The 18,475-nt window shown below is 36.8% G+C and overlaps 1 protein-coding gene and 1 long non-coding RNA gene across 3 annotated transcripts; one reads left to right on the forward strand and one right to left on the reverse strand.

Moving 5' to 3' along the window:
• Nucleotides 1-240: 240 nt before the first annotated feature.
• On the forward strand, nucleotides 241-6,614 carry LOC128018324 (uncharacterized). Its single transcript, XR_008184816.1, has 3 exons — nucleotides 241-911; nucleotides 1,022-1,116; nucleotides 4,084-6,614. It is a non-coding gene; the product is annotated as an uncharacterized LOC128018324 (long non-coding RNA).
• Nucleotides 6,615-9,168: 2,554 nt separating this feature from the next.
• LOC128018322 (electrogenic sodium bicarbonate cotransporter 1-like) lies at nucleotides 9,169-18,475 on the reverse strand. 2 transcript variants are annotated; one of them, XM_052603776.1, is made up of 4 exons: nucleotides 18,292-18,475; nucleotides 15,987-16,148; nucleotides 10,125-10,165; nucleotides 9,169-9,318 (listed from the first exon to the last, which is right to left on the reverse strand). In XM_052603776.1, exons 1-4 carry the CDS (start codon nucleotides 18,334-18,336, stop codon nucleotides 9,297-9,299), a joined length of 270 nt encoding a protein of 89 aa, XP_052459736.1. In that variant the 5' UTR covers nucleotides 18,337-18,475; the 3' UTR covers nucleotides 9,169-9,296. The 2 variants fall into 2 exon arrangements, with proteins under 2 accessions (XP_052459736.1, XP_052459735.1); XM_052603775.1 differs by lacking the exon at nucleotides 10,125-10,165.

Consider the following 18,475-nt stretch of genomic DNA (forward strand, 5'->3'; position numbering starts at 1 on the left):
TGTAAAGCCTGTCAGCATTTTCCTGAACAGCACACTGAGGGAACTTTTAATGAAATGCTGGAAAGTATTTACAAGAACAATATTTCATCGCAGCATCACCACAGCAAAGAAAAAATGGGAACGAGAAGAAAACATGTAAAAAATTGAAATGGTTGTAGTGGCAGCAATATATGATACAATTTTAAAATATGTAGGCTAGGCTATTAGCTATAGTTTGGATTACTTTTCATAATATCCCACCTACACTGTAAAAAATAATTCAGTGGCTTAGTAAATTTCACAAAAATAAAGAGCTATATTAACTTAATAAAATCTTTTGAAATCATTTAAGTGATATTTTGAGTGGGTCAGATTAAAAAGAATAATAAAAAATCCAACAAATAATTTCTCTAAAATTTACATATATTATTTAAGTTTATGTAATGAAAATAAATAAGTATTTAACTAACTAATTATATTTTTTATATACCTTCAATATTTCTGGTGAATTCTAATAGAAATATTTGATAATTATTTACTTGTACTGATCTGTTTTAGAAACTAAAATTATTAAGTATTTCCAACCAATTTTCCTAAATAAAGTTCCAGCTTAATAAATGACAGTTTAAATAAATTGAGTAAATTTCGCGGCTAAAGTGATCACGTGTGCAGCTCCGCAGGAAAAAAAATCTGCTTTCCTCAGCAGCGACGTCGACTAGCCATACACCTCACAGCTCCTGGTAAGTAACGTTAGTCAGCTAATCCTAATTACGTTTGTAACACTTTATTAAAAAGTTAATAATTATTAAGCATTTTCTAACAATTGTCTTTGTATTTTACGTCATATTCAACAAGTTTCGTAGCTTAATCGAAGTCACCTGAAGGACGGCTTTCCTCCGCAACGGCAAGACCCGCACTCCTCTCATATCGTGGTACGTTATAATTTAGCCAGCTAATACTAATTATGTTTGTAATGTTTAATTCAGAAGTTAATTATTAAGGATTTCCTAACAATTGTGTTTGTATTTTGCGTTATCTTAAGAAGTTTAACAAGTTTCGCGGCTCAAACAAGAGGCACCTGTCACTGAAGGACTGCTTTTCTCAGCAACGACGTGAACAGCATTACTCGAATTTCCTGTAAGTAACGTAGTCCTTTTATAACTATGTATATTTGCAAAAATGTTTTCAAAAGTTGATTAAACATTGACCGTGTGTACGTGTACATAACAGTGTAGTTTTCGAAGTTAGTTAGTGGGGCAGCCATATGTATGTTAGTTTTTTTTTTTTGGAGTGGGTTAACGTTCGTACTATTTGGATCACCGTTTATTTCAACCGCCATTTGAAAGTCTAACGATAAGTGTACCGTGGTCCAGCAACTATAACTATACATGCCCAATGGAAAACGATTTTGTACAGGTTCCCCTTTGGGGTCAGTGGCTTGTCAAAAGGGAACACATCATTTATGAACTTTCAAATGACAACATTCTTTCTTGTAAAAAGCTGTCACGTTGTTGTAAAACATCATTATTACTACACGAACTCAAGTATGAGCTCTTAAATCACCACTACAAATACGCCATGCAAAAGTATTTAAAATGGCGTGGACATAACATAGACTGGTGCGTTTTAATCAGCTCCCACTGTAGGGAGTCGGACAGTTTAAGGCCTGCTCCATTGTAAAATCATTCTAGTGCACTGAAACCTAGATCACATACAATATCGGTCAAAAGTTTGAAAACAGTAAGCTTTTTAATGTAACAAATCCAGACCTGGTGGGTATTGAAGGACAGCGGAGGCTGGGGGAGGGGTACGTTGTTTTAATTGGGTAAACTTAATAAATTTCTTAAGAGTGTGTTTAAATATATTCATTTTGATTTGAAATTATTTGTAATATTTTTGTTCCCTGAAACAGATCAGTTTAATTTTCCATCCTTAAATAAATTGATAGAAATTTCACAAATATATGATGTGTATTATAAATAAACAATTTGTTAGTCTAATACTAAATTGTTTAAGTGGAAAAAATAAAATATAACTGTACATTTTAGATAAAATAAACTGTTGTATTTTTAGTCCGTTAATATGTTTACATTTATGCATTTGGCAGACACTTTTATCCAAAGTAACTTACATTGCATTTCAAGGTACACATTTACAATTTAACCCTTTAACCGCCAGAGGTTTTTTCCTAAAACGTTCGATTTTGACATCTTAATTTCAAAAGGCTATATCTTAAAATTTATAAAAGATAGAGACTTTCTGTCAATTATAAAAATATTAAGGATGATCCAATGTTTATGTAGGGATTTTATTTTCCCATCTAATTTGCATATTATGACGTCATATGGGGGTGGTCATCTTGAATTATAGAATTTTCATGAAAAATCACATGTTTAAATGATAAAATGGAGCACTTCTTTCCCCAAAAAAATGTCCCTCACCTTCTGTGTGCTATATTGCACAATACTGAATGCTCAGGTAAATAGTAAGCAGTAAACAAACTGTGTTAATCATTACTAATAAATGGTAGAAACAAACCGAATGCATGTAGCGGTTGGGATTTTCAATTTACTACATGCAACAGGCACTCTAATTCCATGTACGGGGCACATATATATTATTCATATGACACACAAACACAAGTAGACAAGACCTGATTAGTTCAAAAGCTATGCCCTCTGTGTCACATCGCCTCTGCTTCTGCTACGAGCTGCGCGGCCAGAGATCAGCCTCGCGCACGCTACTGTCAGTGTCATTGCTACTCTCCACCTTGCCTCCTAACTGTCCTATGAATACTTCGACCTCGTCTAACATACCCAGTGGCATTAGACAAAGTCTCCACTACAATACTGTCGCCGCGATTGTGGAGAAGTGCAGTCATAAGACAAATATACATGTCTAGCGCGGTAAAAATCTCCCGCCTCGTCCCTGCAACAATAACACGCCTGCTAATTTCGCGATGAACACTCCGACCCCGGCTAACATTGTTCACACCTCTGACATTTGGCAAAGGACCATTTATTTACATTGGGCAAAGGATTCACCGTCTGTGCTTGGTGTAGGGCTATACTTTCACTTTCAGTATCACCGTCATCTTCTGAATGCAGATATACCCCTTCAGAATCAGTGTCCGGGAATAGAAGTTCCAACACCTCATTGCGGCTTTATTGAAGCTTTATTGATGCCACTAGATAATAATAATAATGAAAATAATAATAATCTAATGCCAATACTCACTGACGTTGACAATATTGGTCAGATAAAATGGCTCACTCTCACACAAGCTCCGCTTTTTTTCGCACTGATTCAATGCGCTCTTGCTCGAAGATTTTGTATAGGAGCATGACGTTTTTTTCAGTCAGAGATGAAGTATTACATGTCTGCTATCTGGTGCAGGGGAGGTTGCATGAAATTTGACACCCTATTTGACAAAATCGGCCGTTTTATTCAGTGCCGCATCTTGTCGAGTAAACTCGACCGTGGCGCCAAGAGGGTTAATCAATTTTTGCTAGCGCCGACGCTCTACTGTTTGAGCTACAGGAAAGCCATCTTTTGTATAATCAAGTGAACTATATTCAGAGATTTTATTAAGTTAATAAAGTTAAATATTACTGTAATATTTACTAAGCCACAGAATTATTTAGAGGGTTATGGGTTGAGTGTGAGGGTTAATGCAATGCATATTTTTTTCAAGTAGTGCAATTAAACAAGCTTTTTTGTTTCAAAACCATTAGTCATTTTACTTAAATATTAAACATGTTTATAAAGAAATTGGTTGGAATAATGCAGACCTCAATAAAAGCCTATAGCATTGATTTACAGCATAGAAGCTCGCAGTTGGTCTCTTTTCGTTTTTCTTTTAGGTTTATTGTTAAAAATAAATGTCCCTATGTAGAAAATTAACCTGTCCTCTTGTTAAGAAGAATGCTGTTAATTTTTGCAACTCCTCCCCCTAGTAAACTTTGTTTGAGATTTTACCTATCATATGGTCCAACAGAATGTTTGCTTCTTCAGGTGCTATTTGTTTTGTGTATTTGTCACTTTCTTGTAACATTCAGTTTTGAATGTTAGCTCTAACCAGTTATCTTTAAAATTTGCCTGTAGGGTTCAGCTGATCTACCCGTCTTCGTACAAGCAGAGTTGGCAGAGGAGGTCATAAAAATCTACATCCTTCGGAACAATAATGGGGCAGTCAGCGACGTAATCTTGGGAATCTCAGCAGAGTCTGCTGCCATCTTTCAGGAGTCACATTGGATTTGAGATATCCCAAGACCCACAAATACAGGTCCTTCTCCAAAAATTAGCATATTGTGATAAAGTTCATTATTTTCCATAATGTAATGATAAAAATTAAACTTTCATTTATTTTAGATTCATTGCACACCAACTGAAATATTTCGGGTCTTTTATTGTTTAAATACTGATGCTTTTGGCATACAGCTCATGAAAACCATAAATTCCTATCTCAAAAAATAGCTTATTTCATCTGACCAATAAAAGAAAAGTGTTTTTAATACAAAAAAGTCAACCTTCAAATAATTGTTCAGTTATGCACTCAATACTTGGTGGGGAATCCTTTTGCAGAAATGACTGCTTCAATGCGGCGTGGCATGGAGGCAATCAGCCTGTGGCGCTGCTTCGATAGCGGCCTTAAGCTCATCCAGAGTGTTTTGTCTTGCGTCTCTTAACTTTCTCTTCACAATATCCCACAGATTCTCTATGGGGTTCAGGTCAGGAGAGTTGGCAGGCCAATTGAGCACAGTAATACCATGGTCAGTAAACCATTTACCAGTGTGAGCAGGTGCCAGGTCGTGCTGAAAAGCAAAATCTTCATCTCCATAAAGCTTTTCAATGGATGGAAACATGAAGTGCTCCCAAATCTCCTGATAACTAGCTGCATTGACCCTGCCCTTGATAAAACATAGTGGACCAACACCAGCAGCTGACATGGCACCCCAGACCATCACTGACTGTGAGTACTTGATACTGGACTTCAGGCATTTTGGCATTTCCTTCTCCCCAGTCTTCCTCCAGACTCTGTCACCTTGATTTCCAAATGACATGCAAAATTAGCTTTCATCCGAAAAAAGTACTTTGGACCACTGATCAACAGTCCAGTGCTGCTTCTCTGTAGCCCATTTCCTGCACACGCCTGTGCACGGTGGCTCTGGATGTTTCTACTCCAGACTCAGTCCACAATCTTCCTCGGGGTCCGGACACCTCTTCTCGTTGTGAAGCGTTTTTTGCCACACTTTTTCCTTCCCACAGACTTCCCACTGAGGTGCCTTGATACAGCACTCTGGGAACAGCCTATTCGTTCAGAAATTTCTTTCTGTGTCTTACCCTCTCGCTTGAGGGTGTCAGTGATGGCCTTCTGGACAGCAGTCAGGTCGGCAGTCTTACCCATGATTGCGGTTTTGAGTAATGAACCAGGCTGGGAGTTTTTACAAGCCTCAGGAATCTTTTGCAGGTGTTTAGAGTTAATTAGTTGATTCAGATGATTAGGTTAATAGCTCGTTTAGAGAACCTTTTCATGATATGCTAATTTTTTGAGATAGGAATTTTGGGTTTTCATGAGCTGTATGCCAAAATCATCAGTATTAAAACAATAAAAGACCTGAAATATTTCAGTTGGTGTGCAATGAATCTAGAATATATGAAAGTTAAATGTTTATCATTACATTACGGAAAATAATGAACTTCATCACAATATGCTAATATTTTGAGAAGGACCCTGTACTCACTTGAGTTGTTCCAAAAACTGTTTCTTGAGCTGGATCCTCCAAAACTCTGTTAATGTTCAGAGGTTAAAAAATTATCTTCTTGCACAGTAGTGGTTCATGGTCATCCCACAGAATGGGTATTCCTTATGGAAGTGTTTCTGTTATCGGATTAATTCTGTTGAAGACATAGTTCACCCCAAAAGATGATGTTGTCATAATTTACTCTCCCTCAATTTGTACCAAACCTGTACGAGTTTCTTTCTTCTGTTGAACACAAAAGATATTTTAAGTGAAGTGACGTGACATTCAGCCAAGTATTAAAGAGTGTTGGTTAACGCAGTTAAAGGTTGCCATTGACTTTGCATAGTATACTTTTTTTTTTTTTTTTTTTTTCCTATCATGGAAGTCAATGGCAACTTTCAACTATCTGTTAACCAACATTCATTAAAATATATTTTGTGTTCAACAGAAGAAAGAAATTCGTACAGATTTGGGACAACCCGGGGGGGCGAGTACATTATGACAACATCATCTTTTTGGGTGAATTATCCCTTTAATATTGATGTAAGTGTTGCTTTTATATTTTTTTATGGTTTAATGTTGAGTGTGACTGCAAATGGCTGGTATGCACCAGGAACAAAGATGTCATTTCTCTTACGGCTATCGTATTTTACATGTAATCTACTTGAATACTAAGATGGATGAAATGTTTCATAAGGTTTAATCATTTCCCTTATGGCTACTTTACAGTTTTTAATTTTTGCAATCCACTGGAATATTAAAATGGATAAAATGTTTCAAAGGTTGATTTTAGACTTTGTCTTATGTTTAATTGACAAATAAATTTTCAATAAAAAATGTGTTTCTTTCTTTATTTGGTTTTATTCTATTAATTATAAAGGGTAAATGGTGTAAAAAAAAAAGTGAATGCAGCATTTTGATAATTTATAGTCCAATATTAAGTTAAATTCACTTTTACATGTAGTAAACGTAGCACATTTTTTTTGGTAAAATTTCATCCAATATTTCAATTATATCTACTCAATATTTTTTGTTTATTTTACATAGAATTACAGTTGTGGTGTTTTATAATTTTGATTATATCCAATTAATTTTATTTCTCATATAAAGTAATTCAGTTACTCAGATTTACTTAATTTTTTTACTGACAATTACTCAATTTAAACAGTATATTTCATTGATTTCACAGCTTTAAAATTTACTCAATTTTTTTGAGTGTAAAAATGTTTCACCAAAAAAATTGAGTAAATAATAGTTAAACTTTTTACAGTGTAATACATGCAATTTCAACTATTTCTGAAGTGGTTATTTTAAAGAACACCGCTTTCTCACATAACGCAGTGAAGCAGCCCGTGCATAAGAGAATTATTCTCGAGCCATTGATTTCAACAGATTCAGCAATGTATTGTTCGGGGAACATGCCTAGAAATGGTATACCTTTTTAGTTAAGTTATACCTGAAGAGTCTTCGTAGCACGCTAAGAGACAACGTTATCGAGAAGCGCAGCCCAAGACTCTGCTGCTCTAGTATAATTTCAGGGCTGCGTTTCTCTATAACATTGTCCCTTAGAGTTGCTACAAAGTGTTTAGGACATGAACTCTGTGACGCAGCACAAATGTCATTCATTCAAATGTATGTGCCACACTGTTGACATTTTCTGACTTATTTTACAGGTGACACAACTTGCGATAATGAGACTGAATGACTAGACATCCATAAAATAAACCACAATTTAAAAAAAGTGATCTGAATTACATGAGACAATCTTAAACCGAAAGAAATTTCACATATTATTGCAATTCAGGTTTAAGCCACTTAGGTAAATCATTTGAAGGACAACAGACCCTCGAGTTCATATAGGTTAGAAACGTAGACTTATTCTTTTAGACTTTTTCCATAACCAGGTGTAGCGAGTGGGGCGGGGCCGAGGGAACAAGGAGTGAGGCCGGCGGAATGATTGGGAAATCAGTGACACCTGCGCCCCCCCGCCGGTCTCGAGTCCCACGTAGGAGATGGAAGGATATAAAACTGGAGCGACGATAGTGAAGGACAAGAGAGGACCAGGCCTGGGCTTTTAGTTGTGTTTGCTTTTATTTTCGTGCATCAGTCGTCCGTGAGGGGCTGAAGCGCTGTTTTGTTTGTTCCCGCCTCCTTCTTCCCGATGATTATGAAGTACATTATTACACCAGGTAACAGAACAACTGCCGAACCAGACTTGAAATGCAAAATCAATTATTAGGCTCTCTTAATTAATCAAGCTTACTAGAACGTGTTTGGATAATTAGGCAGAAATAAAGTTTGTAAAACAAAACAAATTTAATTTAATACCACGCTATATTAAATGAAAAAAATATGAAAAATAGCATGTTCAATGCCAATCAATAACATTAACCATTATTAAAAAGTTAATCTAATTAAATATTACGGTATAATATATTGTCACAGTTGTTCTCTCTCTTCATAATGAAAATCATTTGCTGAATAGTTTGCTCAAGATGTACATTAAAAAAAATCAACATTAAGATCTCCTGCTGTGCAAAAAAACATGAAAAAGTTCATTCTTTTCTTACATAATGCCTACCATGTAAAACAGAGGTAGAGGAGCAATAAAATCAAGGAAAATAATTATATTGCATTGGATGAATAAATGGAGGGAGTAGTTGTGGAACTGTGTAAAAACAGCTACAGTATTTCTTTACAGCCCAGCACGTAAGTGAAATATTTAGTTGAATTGCATAGTAGTTTAGGAATTACAACTTTGCAAACCGGAGTGATTAAGTGAGTGGAAGACAAGCATTCCTCAAGCTGTTATTTAGTCTTCACAGGATGGATCCATGATGGGGTACAGTCTTTACAAAATATCCCTTGGTAAATGGCTTTCTGCAAATCGGAAGAGCTAATAAAATCTATGTAGCTGATTGGTTAGAGGAGTTATATGGACTTCTCCGACCCTCGACTCCTCCAGTGGTAGTCATCGTTGTCATCTGGGTCCATATCTATTTTAATCTGAGGCACATTTAATGGCAGTCTCGGAACTGAAAAAGACAGACAACTTACAATTCAATTAATTTCCCAGTAACTACCAAGAATTTCTTTGCTACTATTTAACCTGTGGTTCAATTAATTTTCTTCAACAGCTAACAAGGGTAGTATAAAGGCATTAAGTAAGCCTTGATTGTGATGTTGAAAGAAATAAAGGTGGCTTTTAGTGTAAGCATCTTGATCTTACTGAATTATAGTAATGCATACCCCATTCTTTTTATCAAGTATACAAAATCTGGGCACATTCTCAATGTAAGGACAGTCAGACTGCTCAGGGAGAAATACTCAAAAAGGGCTTTAGGAGTTACCAGTCAAATGTGTATCATGCACAGGTATTAAAGCATATTATTAAAGGTCAACTAAGTCAACTTATTCCCAAAGTCTTAAGTGTTCTTTCTCCATGTCATTGTCTATGCTCCCTTGTTTCTTCTTTTTCTTCTCATCTTCCTTTTTTTTTCTTGTCCTTCTCAGGTATGACATCATCCAGGAAACTGAGGTCATGCTGGAAGAAGATCAAGTCCAACGCCTTCCTCACAGCAACCAGAGCCAAGATCTGATCAAAGAAAAAAGCAAGTATTGTTCTTTCAGTTCAGTGCATATACTACAGATGATGAAAAACAATACAACACTTGAGTATCTGTTCATATTATGAAGGACAAACATTATTATCAAAATGCTAGTGTAACATTTTATCTCTTTTTCTAGTGGGATGCAATATCTGGCACATTTACTGGTCAATAGTTTTGAATAATTTAGATTTTTTTTAATGCTTTTGAGAAATGTCTCTTATGCAGTATTATCGCCAGACAAAGCAGCTGGGTGAAAGTGAAGAGGTGGATCTTCCTCAGTGGGACATGCCTCAAGTAAATCAGGTTTGGCAGGCATGAGGAGCAGCTTGAGCTGGTCCATAAACTGAGAAAAAAAAAAAAATATATATATATATATATATATACATAAAGTGATTGGTATAGTACTTCAAATAGTGATTATTAAAAACAATCTAATGTGTTTGGAAATACCCCAAATGATAATGTATAAGGATTTAATTACAATCTCTCAAAATTTAAATTTGATACATAATTCTAAATCCTACTTTTCATTTAAAAGTATTTTTCAGTTGAGTTTAGAATGGTGCAGAATCGTTTCAAGAACTGACTTGAACTCCGTTGAATGAAGCGACACCCATGTAGAGGAAAACTACATACAACACTGGCATTGGTATAAACTACAGGAAATAATTATTCAGACATTCAAAGCCATTATGTGTTTTAGAAGAGACAAAAAAAATTACACGCAAGCAGCACATGCACATTTATCGTACTGTCACCTTGAGGATAGGTGCCATAAAGACAGACAGACCGGTGAGGATGAAGAAAAAGATACCAGTTACTCTCTGTTCCCTGAGGAGGAGACAATTACAAAAATGCTGATTTAGTGTTCAAGAAACATTTCTGTGAATAGAAGGTTCAGAGAAACAGCATTTTTTTTTAGGAAACAAATGTCATACTGTAAGTGTCACTTTCAATCAATGTGTGTCTTTGCTGAATATATTTTTTAATTTCTTTATATATATATATATATATATATAATTTGAATGCAGAGTATCATTGTTTAAATTACAGGAAGAAGTCAACTGGAAGACTCTTTTATCCACAGAGACTTGCAGTGGACCTATTAGAGTGATGGTTGTACCCCTTGGAGTGTAGTTAGATGTTTAAACCTGCAACGTGTAAGTTACCAGCTCACATCTTTAACTATCAGATCCCACTCTTTAATAATAAGGGAAGTGGGATCTAATGGTTAAAGATTCCACTTCCCTAATTATTAATGATTCTGATTATAATATTAATCAGATATTTATAATTCATGTTAATCATTAATACCTGAAATACTTTGGGAAAGAACCAAACCAGAGAAGTGTTAAAAGTGCAACCTAAATAAAGGAAATACTGTGTTTTCAGCAGAACTAGGCCTGTTAAGTTTGTTCAGCTTACAGCTGCATCAATAACCCCTGGAGTTCAGTCCAACATGCAGCCTTTTAACAGGCGTCCCATTGAACTTAACTCTGTAGTCAACGAGTGACGCAAAAGCTCTACTGTCAGTCAGATCCTTCAGTTTTATGCCACATTACTCTACAAATCACCACCAAAAATCACTTCGTCTTTTGACTTGATTCTTTAGAACATACCTGTCCAGCTACCCAGAACAAGCCCAAATGATAGCCTGCACCTTTCTAATCGAGACCGAGAAAACCGATTGTTTACAAAATGCTATAAGAGCTATCATAAAACTTTATTATAGTATTCGGTAACAATTAACAAGAACAGTTTGCCCAGTAGTGATTTTTTTTTTTTTTTCTTCTTTATATTATTTACTCAGCCTCTCTTAGCTCTAAACATGCATGCTGCTATTTTTTTCTATAATTATTTTATAATGTTATAATCAAACATAAAAGGATGATTTAAGCAGCTCTTTTCCATTTTCTCTATCATGTCTATCAAGGTTCAAAACAAACAAAGCAACATAAAATATAATACAGTATCTATTTGCAAGTCCAGAGAGCCAGTCTCGATGTGTGCAGCTAATTTTGTTACCATACTCAAAACCGCTGCTCCTTTTCTGGACCTTTGAGAAGAGCTTTACTTATCAGCAAGTCTAGTATAGTTAGGGTTAGGTGTAGGGGTAAGCTTTAGGGATGTGGACAAAAAAGATTCCAATAACGCATCATCCATTCAATAAATCCATTAATAAATAAAATCATATATACTGAATATGTTGTAGTTATGTAAGTGTTTAGTCAACTTGAATTGTGAAGTATTAAGTGATAACTTGCATATTTGAGTGATCTTAAGTTAAATCTAGTAAAGTTATTTTACTGAATGACAGAATTTTCATTTTTGGGTGAGCTGTCCCTTTAAATAAGCCATCAGGTTTCTTGAGTGCTTTATTCTAACAGATAACACTACTCTGCATCACACAAAAGTAAAGTACAATATGTCACCTGGGCCCGGTTTTTCAAAAGTAATCCAGTAGGATTTTGGATAATGGATTGGATCAAATCTTGAAAATGTGTTTTTCAAAAGAAAAAACGGATTCCATAATCGGATTAGATCACGTAATCCAATCTTGGTTTTGATCCAGATCAAACCTTTAGTTTGGGTTTTTTTTAGAACTTTTTTTGTAGGATTTGGATCACTTTGATCCAAAAAATCTGGATTAAACTGATCCCATCAGAAGGGTGGATTCAGCGTGGATTTCATGGCCAAAATGTAATGAAAACTTTAAAAATGTATCAAATAATACTATATTTGGATCATGCAGTATCTTACAAGATATCCTATTTATTCATAAGGTTTTAATTTTATTTGTTCATCCGTCAGGCTACAGTGATTAGGTAGGCTTTAACGTATTCAGCCTTTCAGTATAGGCCTACAGCAAAGTAGAAAGAGTTTGGCCTTATAAAATAATCCCCCAAACAGCTGTCAAAATTGACCAAAAACAATACATTTTATTCTGTCACTAATTGATATATATTTTTATCACAATTGAAAATATTTTTTTTAATTCAATACATCTATTTTTTATTTATTTATTTTATTATTATTTTTTTTTTTAAATGTGTGGGTTTTCATTTCAAATAAAAACAAACTTATATTGACCCCACACCGGCTATTCTACTTGTTGCTCTTTACATATCTATAGTTCTACATTGTGACGTCCTATCCTGTTTGAGCACTGGTTATCCAGATTTGGTGATCCTGAAAAGTTCCTATCCGGATCAGATTGATCCAATCCGATGCTGCTTTAAAAAACTGTATCCAAAAGTAAGCTGGATTACGTGATCACGGATCGCAAAAAAAGGATTACTAAATCTGGATCAATTTTATCCGGATTAAACATTTTGAAAAACTGGGCCCAGGGCAGTGTATTTCTCACAGAGATAACAACAGGAGCTCTTCCACTGGGAGTCATTATAGTGAGAGGAAACAATGTTTTGAGGCCAGTCTCACATTACAGGTCAATGGTTTCATCTTCTCTTCCTTCCCCTAAAGGTAGGAACTGGTATTTAGGTGCTACTGATACTTTCTGCTCCACTCTTACATCTTGTTTAGACACTGTTTGCACCTTATCTTCCAGGCTAGCCCGTAACACCCCTTCTGCCCCTTGGTTATCTGATGTTTTACGTGAACACCGTTCTAAGCTTAGAGCTGCTGAAAGGGTTTGGCGCAAATCAAAAAATACTACTGACCTTAAAGCTGCAGTAGGGAACTTTTGACGCTCTAGCGGTTAATAAACAGAACTGCTTGCGTCTTGCGGAAGAACATTGTAGCCGGAACTACTTCTCTCTGTTTATGTCTATGAAGAATCACAAAGGTACTGGGTTACTCCACCATTTTTTTTTTTCACAGATTATCTGTCTCATATTCTACTGTCAGGACATAATGACAGGTTGAATAAATATGTAAAAAATATTTTTTTACAAAAGTTCCCTACAGCACCTTTAATGTGTATCAGTCACTCCTATCTACCTTCTCTGTTAATGTCTCTACTTGTAAAATGACATACCACCATAACAAAATTAACAATTTGTCTAACTCTCGCATGTTTTAAAACATTTTCCTCTCTTATTTGTCCTCCTCCTCCCCCTACTGCTTAATCTCTAATAGCTGATGACTTTCATTAATAAAATTAAACACATTAGTGCACAATTTTCCACACCACAATCAGTCAAGTTCATATGACCAGCAAACTTACACTCATTTACATCCTTCTATTCACTCTCTGAGGCAGAAGTCTCAAAACTCATTCTTTCTAATCACCCTACTACTTGCTGCTTGATCCTATTCCATCTCCTCTCCTTCAAGCCATTTCTCCTGCAGTTGTACCTGCACTTACTCACATCATCAACACATCCCTCCACACTGGTGTTATTCCCTCATCATTTAGACAGGCTTGTATAACTCCATTACTTAAGAAACCCACCCTCAACCCATCTCTTTTAGAGAACTACAGACCAGTTTACCTTCTTCCTTTCATTGCAAAAACACTTGAACGAGCTGTGTTCAACCAAGACTCTAAATTTCTCACACACAACAACCTGCTTTGACAGCAACCAATCTGGCTTCAGAAGTGGACATTCAACTGAGACTGGCTTGCTCTCAGTTGTTGAAGCACTAAGACTGGCAAGAGCGGAATCCAAATCTTCAGTACTTATCCTGCTTGATCTGTCTGCTGCTTTTGACATGGTTAACCACCAGATCCTCCTATCAACCCTACTGGCAAAAGGCATCTCAGGAACCACACTTCAATGGTTTGAGTCTTACCTATCAGATAGGTCCTTCAAAGTATCTTGGAGAGGTGAGGTGTCCAAGTCTCAGCATCTAACTACTGGGGTGCCTCAGGACTCAGTTCTTGGACCACTTCTCTTCTCTGTCTACATGGCATCATTAGGTTCTGCCATTCAGAAACATGGCTTTACATACCACTGCTATGCTGATGACGCTCAACTCTACCTCTCATTCCATTCTGATGATCCGACGGTAGCTATTCGCATCTCAGCTTGTCTAAAAGACATTTCTTCCTGGATGATGGACCATCACCTTCAACTCAACCTTGCCAAGACAGAACTGCTTGTGTTTCCAGCAAACCCATCGTTTCATCACAATTTGACCATCAAATTAGGCACATCAACCATAAAACAGCTAGAAGCCTTGGAGTTTTGATTGATGATCAGCTGATTTTCTCAGACCACATTGCTAAAACTGTCCGATCCTGCAGATTTGCTTTATTCAACATCAAGAAGATCAAGCCCTTTCTTTCGAAACATGCTGCACAACTCCTTGTTCAATCTCTTGTTCTTTCCAGGCTGGACTATTGCAATGCCTCTTGGCAGGTCTTCCAGCCAATTCTATCAAACCTTTACAATTAATTCAGAATGTGACAGCAAGATAAATTTTTAATGAGCCAAAAAGAATACACGTCACACCTCTGTTCAAATTGCACTGGCTTCCAGTAGCTGCTTGCATAAAATTCAAGGCACTGATGTTTGCCTACAAAACTACCACTGGCTCTGCACCCATTTACCTAAATTTGTTACTTCAGACTTATGTGCCCTCTAGAAGCTTGCGTTCTGCAAGTGAACGTTGCTTGATTATGCCATCCCAAAGAAGCACAAAGTCACTTTTACGGACTTTTAATTGAAATGTTCCCTCCTGGTTGAATGACCTCTCCAACTCAATCCGAGCTGAGTCCTTAGCCATCTTCAAGAATCGGCTTAAAACACATCTCTTCCATCTTTATTTGACCCTCTAACTTTAACACTCACTATTCCAATTCTATTCTTAAGAAAAAAAAATTAACTACCTTTCTAATCTTTTTGTATTCTATTTTTTTTTTTCATTTATTATGCAATTGTGTGTGTGTGTGTGTGTGTGTGTGTGTGTGTGTGTGTGTGTGTGTGTGTGTGTGTGCGTAAAGACCTCTAACACTATCTTGCTCTATTCTTTTTTTTAATTCTATCTGTTTTCTTTTTATTTATTATATCATTTAAAATCCCATGCTACATGTACTGTGTAAACCTAACTGAGACTTGTTATAAGCACTTATAAATCATTGCTCTTTTTGTTTTGATTGCTTCCACTGTCCTCATCTGTAAGTTTGCTAAATGAATAAATGTAAGTGTAAAAGAGAATAAATGGGTTTTTTTTTTCTGATTCACAATTCCTCTTTGTTCCACTTACAATCTGGACCAAAAGGGTGACGCTGAGGTGAAACTGCTTTGTGAAACTATGAGTCTGAATTCAAAATGATTTAAATATATTTTTTCAGAATTTTCATACATGTAGCCTATAATTCCTGTTAGCATACAATTCTAGAGTATCAACAAAGCCTTTCTAGCTATCATCTTACAAACTCAGTATATTACAGTATATTACAAGTTTTCAGTTCAGTATTAAGAATATTAAGATCAAATATCAATTCCTGCATTATTGATGTACAGCTCTTTTCCCTTTTGGCTTGTCTCAGACCATCTGTTTAAATAATGCTATTTTTGACCCCAAGTTCTGGATTTTCCTCCAGAAAAAAAAAGATGAGTTTTATTCATAACAGACTTCTATAAATACCCAGACACAGTTGCCCACGGCACTGCAAGTGTTTCCTGTGGTCCTGGATGGCTCAAAGTGAGCGTGATAAACTTTCTGGCTCGGGAGAGAGGACTACCTTAAGCTTGTGTTCCTTGCGATTGACAATGACAGCGGTTATCTGCTGATCCATGAAGAGCAGGATGGTGACCAGAAGGACAGGCAGAGCTGCTGCCAGGTACACCCACCAGGGGATCCCACCGAATGGAGGCACAAACCAGCCACGGTTTGGGCTTGTTGGCTGAGGATTTGAGAGGAGTGCAGTTTGAGGATCACAGAAGTTTGCAGTTAGGGCACTTGGGAAATGTTTTCAGGATACAAACAGTACTGTGCTGAGTGGATTGGCATTGACTGTGAATCAGTACATAAGATGCAGCAAACAGAGCATGCCAGCCAGTGTGCCTCTGATACCTGAGTAGAAACACCCCATGTACTGACCCATGCAGTGTGCACAGTCCCAAAAAATTTTTACTGAAATAAATAACATGTATAATAACACATTTTAATACAAATAAATAAATAGCTAATATAGAACAGATCATCTCTTTAATTTGGCAGTTTTCCCATTATTCTGTTTATACAGTGAACAAAACATATTTGAAATAAATATTATTTAAAAAAAACTATTATAATAAAACCTATTTTAAAAACTATGTTAAATGTGGCTGGGATCCTCTTCCACTCCATAGTGACATCACGGAGCTGCTGGATGCTAGACACATGGTGCTTTTCCACCTTCTGCTCAATAGGGTTCAGGTCTGGAGACACACCTGGCCACGCCATTACCACCACCTTCTGCTTCCTCAGCAAAAGAGTTGTCATCTTTGGTGTGTTTGAGGTCATTATCATGTTGGAAAACTGCCATTCTGCCCAGTTTCTGAAGGGCATCATGTTCTGCTTCAGAATGTCACAGTACATGTTGGAATCCACGTTTCCCTCAATGAAGTGCAGCTCCCCAGCACCAACCGCACTCATGCAGCCCCAGACCATGATGCTACCACCACCATGTTTGACTGTAGGCAGGACACAATTGTCTTGGTACTCCTCACCAGGGTGTCACCACACATGCTGGACACCATCTGAGCCAAATACGTTTATCTTAGTCTCATCAGACCACAGGACATGGTTCCAGTAATCCTTGTTCTTGGACAGGTTGTCTTCAGGAAACCTGAAGTTTGTGGACTTTCTTATGAGCCAGCTTCAGAAGAGGCTTCCTTCTGAGATGACAGCAGTGCAAACTGACTTGTTGCAGTGTGTGGCCTGTGGCCAGAGCACTGACAAGCTGACCTTCCACTTCTGCAACATCTAAAGCAATGCTGGCAGCATTCATGCATCTGTCTTTTGATGCCAGGTTCTGCACCTGATGCACGGCACTAGTACTCGACTTCTTTGATCGACCCTTACGAGGCCTGTTCCAAGTTGAACCCATCTTGGAAAAACTCTGTATGACCCTGGCCACAGTACTGTAACTCAATTTCAGGGTGTTACTGATTTTCTGATAGCCTGGTACATCTTTGTGGAGAGTAACAATTCTAATTCTTAAATCCTCAGAGAGTTCTTTGCCATGAGGTGTCATGTTGAGCATCCAGTGGTCTGTATGAGAAAATGTTACTCAAAGCACCAGATCTTAACTGCTCTAATACAAGATACACAAATTTGTATGGTCCTGTCAAGCAGACAAAAGCCTGAATATGATGAATAGGACATGTGTCTTTGTTGTCACTTAGGGTGTACTCACTTTTGTTGCCAGCTTTATTGACAATAACGGCTGTATGTAAATCTATACTGATATACAAGCAGCACATTTCCAATTTCATTTCTATATCATTGTCCCTTGAAACGATATACTAAAATGGTTGCTGAAATGTGAGGTGTGTACTCACTTTTGTGAGGTAATGTATAAAGCATAATAGACCTCTTTCCAAAAAAAAAAAAAAAAACGTACAGACCCCAAACTTTTGACCAGTACTGTAGGTCGGTGCTGGAGACATATTAGAAGTGATCATCACTTTACATTAACAGGCAGACAATGTGGATAGAAAATGTACCTTAAATTCGCTTGGCATTATGAGCTTTGGCGTATCGACCCCAACAAATGCGTCTACAACACAGAAGATCAAAATAGCCAGGACAAAAGTCATTTATGAGTTTTCTCACCTAAGATGGAAAAATGGGGGGAAAGGATGCTTCTTTTAGAGACTAAGTAATGAACATCAAATCATTAGTCTTTTCCCTCAAAAACTGCAGTACTGATTAGGATCAGAGACTGGACTGACAAAACTATTTTAGCCTAACTGCCCACAGTATAAGGATTAGAGACCTGGTTTGGCGAAATATTGCCTCTACACATGTAGTATGATTAGAGTCACAGATTTACTTCCTACAATAGTAGGAAAGAATGGGCTCATCTTGAATTTCTTCAGAAACATTGGAGCAGGTGTAGGTGCCAAAGAAAAGGATGAAAGACATGAGGGTGATGTCGGGCACAAAATCACAGTCTTTGCCCATTAACTCCCCTCCATATTTCAAGCATTCCTTCTTTGACAGTGAGGACCAGGTGGCATTCAA

This window comes from Carassius gibelio, chromosome A8, assembly GCF_023724105.1.
Source record: "Carassius gibelio isolate Cgi1373 ecotype wild population from Czech Republic chromosome A8, carGib1.2-hapl.c, whole genome shotgun sequence".
NCBI lineage: Eukaryota > Metazoa > Chordata > Actinopteri > Cypriniformes > Cyprinidae > Carassius > Carassius gibelio.

Bases quoted from the DNA above. Each gene is read 5' to 3' on its own strand.
- LOC128018322 (XM_052603775.1), bottom strand. From the start codon at position 18,336: ATGTTTCTGAAGAAATTCAAGATGAGCCCATTCTTTCCTACTATT. The intron at 16,149-18,291 runs GTAGGAAGTAAA...TCAAATCCTCAG, and splicing joins GCCCATTCTTTCCTACTATT to CCAACAAGCCCAAACCGTGG. The intron at 9,319-15,986 runs GTAGTCCTCTCT...TTCTTTGATCAG, and splicing joins GCAAGGAACACAAGCTTAAG to ATCTTGGCTCTGGTTGCTGT.